This window comes from Callorhinus ursinus, unplaced genomic scaffold, assembly GCF_003265705.2.
Source record: "Callorhinus ursinus isolate GAN/ISIS: 27379988/994484 unplaced genomic scaffold, GSC_fseal_2.0 scaffold544, whole genome shotgun sequence".
Classification (NCBI taxonomy): domain Eukaryota; kingdom Metazoa; phylum Chordata; class Mammalia; order Carnivora; family Otariidae; genus Callorhinus; species Callorhinus ursinus.
The window spans coordinates 12,331-18,654 of NW_027397599.1; the positions used below are offsets into that span (position 1 = coordinate 12,331).

General features: G+C 38.5%; 1 protein-coding gene across 1 annotated transcript in view; it reads left to right on the top strand.

Moving 5' to 3' along the window:
- Nucleotides 1-5,347, top strand: part of LOC112818422 (adhesion G protein-coupled receptor E4-like) — a gene marked incomplete at its 5' end in the record, with an annotated part of 12,463 nt that extends 7,116 nt beyond the window's left edge. Inside the window, one exon of the mRNA XM_025865518.1 lies at nt 5,168-5,347. Within this exon, the coding sequence (XP_025721303.1) occupies nt 5,168-5,347 (180 nt within the window). The remainder of the gene's footprint in view (nt 1-5,167) is intronic.
- Nucleotides 5,348-6,324: the final 977 nt, after the last annotated feature.

Below are 6,324 nucleotides of genomic sequence, written 5' to 3' on the forward strand. Positions count from 1 at the left end.
TGGAGAGATAAAGAACTTCCAGGACAGGCAGAAAATGAAAGAATATGTGACCACCAAGGCAGCCCTGCAAGATATATTAAGGGGGATTTGGTAAGCAAAGAGAGACCCCAAGAGTAATATAGACCAGAAATTAACCAGACAATCTACAGAAACAAGGACTTTACAGGCAATACAATAGCACTGAATTCATATCTTTCAATAATTACTCTCAATGTAAATAAGCTGAATGCTCCCATAAAAAGACACAGGATTTCAGATTGGTTAAAAAAGCAGGACCCATCCATATTCTGTCTACAAGAGACTCATTTGAACCTAAAGAAACTTCCAGACCGAAAGTGAAGGGATGGAGAACCATTTACCATGCCAACGGACCTCAAAAGAAAGCTGGCGTAACAATCGTCATAACAGACAAATTAGATTTTTTATTATTATTATTATGTTATGTTAGTCACCATACAATACATCATTAGGTTTCTTTTACTTTTTTATTATGTTAATCACCATACATTACATCATTAGTTTTTGATGTGGTGATCCACCATTCATTGTTTTCGTATAACACCCAGTGCTTCAAATTAGATTTTAAACCAAAGACTGTAGTAAGAGATGTAGAGGGACACTATATCATACTTAAAGGGTCTATCCAACAAGAAGATCTAACAATTGTAATTATCTATGCCCCCAACATGGGAGCAGCCAATTATATAAAACAACTAATAAGCAAAAAAAGAAACATATTGAAAAAATACATTAATAGTAGGGGACTTCAACACTCGATTCACAGCAATGGACAGATAATCTAAGCTGAAGATCAACAAAGAAACAAGAGCTTTGAATGACACATTGGACCAGATGGACTTCATAGGTATATACAGAACATTCCATCCTAAAACAACAGAATACTCATTCTTCTCGAGTGCACATTGAACTTTCTCCAGAATAAACCACATACTGGGTCACAAATCAGGTCTCAACCGATACCAAAAGATTGAGATTATTCCCTGCATATTTTCAGAACACAATGCTTTGAAACTGGAACTCAAGCACAAGAAAAAAATTGGAAGGAACTCGAACTGTTGGAGGTTAAAGAGCATCCTACTAAAGAATGAATGGGCCAGCCAGGAAATTAAAGAAGAATGTAAACAATTCATGGAAACCAATGAGAATGAAAACACATCGGTCCAAAACCTATGGGATACTGCAAAGGTGGTCCTAAGGGGGAAATACATAGCCATCCAAGCCTCTCTCAAAAAATTAGGAAAATCCCAAATGCACAAGCTAACCTTACACCTAAAGGACCAGGAGAAAGAACAGCAAGTAAAGCCTAAACTAAGGAGGAGAAGAGAAATAATAAAGATTAGAGCAGAAATCAATGAAATAGAAACTAAAAGAACAGTAGAACAAATCAATGAACCTAGAAGCTAGTTCTCTGAAAGAATTAATAAGATCAATAAACCTCTGGCCAGACTTATCAAAAAGAAAAGAGAAAGGACCCAAATTAATAAAATCATGAATGAAAGGGGAGAAATCATGACAAATACCAAGGAAATAGAGACAATTATTAGAACTTATTAACAACAGCTATATGCCAACAAACTAGGCAATCTGGAAGAAATGGATGCATTCCTGGAAACATATAAACTACCAAGACTGAAACGGGAAGAAATAGACAATCTGAACAGACCGATAACCAGCAAGGAAATGGAAACAGTAATCAAAAATCTCCCAAAACAAAAGAGTCCAGGGCCAGATGGCTTCCCAGGGGAATTCTGCCAAACATTTAAAGAAGAAATCATGGATACCAGCCCTTTATCTGTAGTGTCATTTGCAAATATCTTCTCCCCTTCTGTGGGAGTTTGTCTCTTTGTTTTGTTGATTGTTTCCTTTGCTGTGCAGAAGCTTTTTATCTTGATAAAGTCCCAAAAGTTCATTTTTGCTTTTGCTTCCCTTGCCTTTGGAGGAATGTTTTGAAAGAAGTTGCTGTGGCCAATGTTGGAAAGGTAACTCCCTGTGTTCTCCTCTAGGATTTTGATGGATTCCTGTCTCACAATGAGGTCTTTCATCCATTTTGAGTTTGTCTTTTTGTATGGTCTTGCCATTGTTGTTCAACTTAATACTAAAGCCCTAGCCACAGCAATCAGACAACAAAAAGAAATAAAAGGCACCCAAATTGACAAAGAAGAAGTCAAGCTCTCACTCTTCACAGATGATATGATACCTTATGTGGAAAACCCAAAAGACTCCACCCCTAAATTACTAGAACTCATATAGCAATTCAGCAATGTGGCAGGATACAAAACCAATGCGCAGAAATCAGTGGCATTTTTATAGACTAACAATGTAACTGAAAAAAGAGAAATTAAGGAATTGATTCCATTTATAATGCACCAAATAGCACCAAAAACCATAAGATACCAAGGAATAAATCTAAATAAATAGGTAAAGGATCTATATCTAGAAACTACAGAATACTTATGAAAGGAATTGAGGAAGACACAAAGAGATGGAAAAACATTCCATTCTCTGGGATTGGAAGAACAAATATAGTTAAAATGTCTTGCTGCCCAGAGCAACCACACTTTCAATGCAATCCTTATCAAAATACCATCCACATTTTTCACAGAGCTGGAAAAAAAATCCTAAAATTTGTATGGAACCAGAAAAGACCCCGAATCACCAAGGAAATGTTGAAAAATAAAAACAAAACTAGGGGCATCACAATGCCTGACTTCAAGCTATATCACAACAAAGTTATGATCATAACACAGCATAGTAGTGGGACAAAAACAAACATATAGATTAATGGAACAGAATAGAGATCCCAAAAATGGACCCTCAACTCTATGGTCAACTAATCTTCGACAAAGCAGGAAAGAACATCCAGTGGAAAAAAGACAGTCTCCTCAATAAATGGTGCTGGGAAAACTGGACAGCCACATGCAGAAGCATGAAACTAGACCATTTTCTTACACCATACACAAAGATAAACTCAAAATAGATGAAAGACCTCAATGTGAGACAGGAATCCATCAAAATCCTAGAGGAGAACAGAGGAAATAACCTCTTTGACATTGGACACAGTGACTTCTTTCAAGACACGTCTCCAAAGGCAAGGGAAACAAAAGCAAAAATGAACTTTGGGGACTTCATCAAGATAAAAAGCTTCTGTACAGCAAAGGAAACAGTCAACAAAACGAAGAGGCAACCCACAGAATGGGAGAAGATATTTGCAAATGTCATTACAGATAAAGGGCTGGTATCCAAGATCTTTAAAGAACTTCTCAAACTCAACACCTAAAAAACAAAGAATCCAGTCAAGAAATGGGCAGAAGACATGAACAGACACTTCTCCAAAGAAGAAATACAAATTGTCAACAAACACATGAAAAATGCTCCACATCACTTGCCATCAGGGAAATACAAATCAAAAGCACAGTGAGATACCACCTTATACCAGTTAGAATGGCTAAAATTAACAAGACAGGAAACAACAAATGTTGGCAAGGATGTGGAGAAAGGGGAACTCTCTTACACCGTTGGTGGGAAGGCAAGCTGGTACAGCCACTCTGGAGAACAGTATGGAGGTTCTTCAAAAAGTTAAAAATAGAGCTACCCTACGACTCAGTGATTGCACTACTAGGTATTTACCCCAAAGATATAGGTGTAGTGAAAAGAAGGGCATATGCACCCCAATATTCATAGTAGCAATGGCCACAATAGCCAAACTGTGGAAGGAGGGGAGATGTCCTTCAACAGATGAATGGATAAAGAAGATGTGGTTCATATATACAAAGAACATTACTCAGCCATCCTAAAGGTTGAATACCCACCATTCACGTTGAGATGGATAGAACTGGAGGGGATTATGCTAAGCGAAATAAGTCAAGCAGAGAAAGAGAATTATCATATGGTTTCACTCATATGTGGAACATAAGGAATATCGTGGAGGACCACAGGGGAAGGGAGGGAAAAGTGAAAGGAAAGAAATCAGAGAGGGAGACAAACCATGAGAGACTCTGGACCCCAGGAAACAAACTGAGAGTTACAGAGGGAGGGGGTGGGAGAATGGGGTGACCAGGTGATGGGTATTAGGAGGGAATGTGTTGGGATGAGCACTGAGTGTTATATACAACTAGTGAATCATTGTATACTACATCAAAAACTAATTATGTACTATATGCTGGCTAATTGAACATAATAATAAAAAAATTAAAATAAGAAAGAAAGGAAGAAAGTTAAAAAAGAAAAAAAGAGAGATAATGCAATATGAATCTCCTAGTGCAGTCCTTGGCATACATTAAGTTCTTGTAAGGGTCATCTTCTTGTATTTTTACTCCTTTTAGATGATTGGAAACAGTTTTCCTGGCTTTTCTCACTTTGCTATTGGGCAGGACTACCAACCATTAAGATGCTGGTGACAAAGACAGCAGCATAACACTTCATTTATTTCTCTTTCATCTCCTAGTGCCTTCTTAATTGTTGGTATCCTCACACCCAGAAGTACAGTACAACTTAAGTGTCTTTGTGAAATAATGTTGAATATTAAATATTTAAATATCTTTTTATAACATGTTAACAGGTTTCAGGAAGGAATCCATGCAATCACAGGGAATGGCTCAGCAAAGCAGTTAGTGTCGGGGCTCTGGTGTGAGAATGATGAGGTGCTGAATGCTGGCTGTATGACCTTGAATAAGTCCATTTACTTCCAACAGCTTCAGCTTCTTTATCTTTAACTGGGGGTAACAGAAGAACCTTCCTCACTTGCTTTATGTAGGATGAAATGATATATTGCATAAAATAAAGTGTACTGAAGATTGCTAGTGTTCAATAAATGTTGACTTTCATTGTTATAATCACCACCACCACCACCATCATCATTTCCGTGATAACCATCACCTTCTCCCTCCTCTTCCTCTTCATTGTCAGAATCATCATCACCACCACCACTCTATAGACTCTACAGAGACTTTGTGATGCCTGACATTTAGTAAATACATTCAACAAAAGTTGATTTTTAGAATGAACCAAGAAGAGGATGTCCAAGACTATACCGGAAACCAATGAGAGGGTAGTCATGGGGCTTGGCATGTATATCTTTAACCTCCTATTCAGGGTCCTTTCTCCCTAAGCAAGCTCCTAATGTGACACAAACCTCTATATTCCTCAGGTGCGAATGGAATACAAGAAGTGGTTTAGTGGGATCTGGAAAGCGGTTAAAACTGAAAGTATTGAGGTAACACATTCTACGACCCAAACCAAAACGGTAAGACCAACTTCTCTACAATGCTGTGTACTGGCTGAACCCAACATCTTGTACTGCCAGGAGTTTCCTGGTCTCTTGATCTGAAGGAAAAGAGAAATTGCATTACTTCCATTATGCTGGTGGTTTCTGGTTTTTGAGGCCAAAATCAGTGGAACACTTCCCTTCCCTTCCTTCTTCCTTCCTTCCTCCCTTCCTTCCTTTCTCTCCCTCTCTTTCTCCAGTCTTTCCATAAATATCCAAATGATATTTATCAAAAAATTTAAATTTATTTAACAATGTTCACTTAACAAGTATTTACCGAGTAGCCAGTACATGCCAGGTGCTGTTTTAGGTCCTGGGGAAACAGCAGAAGATATACTGACAAAAATCCTTGCCCTCACAGAACTATTATTCTGGTTAGGGGAGGCTGAGAATAAATCCCCAAACATGGATTATACAGTATTTCACAAAGTGATGTGGGCTATGGAGAAATACAGAGCAGTGAAGAGAAATCAGGACTCATGAGGTGGGGGGAGTTTGGTTTCCTGTACAGTGGCCACTGACAATCTTTGTCTATCACCACCTTCTATTTTAATTCTCTGCATGATGTGCCTCTCTGTATGATATTTGTCTTACTCTGGAAAACATGAAAGTGTTTACGTTTGGTCAATCTCTACCCCCTGTAAGTTTCAGTGCTGTGGTTACTATGATTTTCCTTCTACCTAGAGCAATGCCTGGCCCACAAAAGATGCTCACTTAACTTGTTGAGTGTCTAAGGTCTTTGTTTATAGATGAGAACTCAGACTGGGAAAGTCCACATAATTGGGCTGAAGCTACTCAGCTGGGTACAGGGGTTCAGACTCAGGTCTGTTTTCCTCTGAAAGTTGACAGCATTCCTTGGTTGTCAGCAGAGTTGTTTGTCACTCCAGATCGTCAACAACTTTTGGGACCAGCTTCCTGGGACATGCACTCTCAGACCGAGGACAAGTCTGTTTACTGGCTACTGACTGTCCTAACAGTATAAGTATATGCCACTGATTCACCCCTTGGCTGAAATCACCAGCAGTCAAAGGTTATGTCAA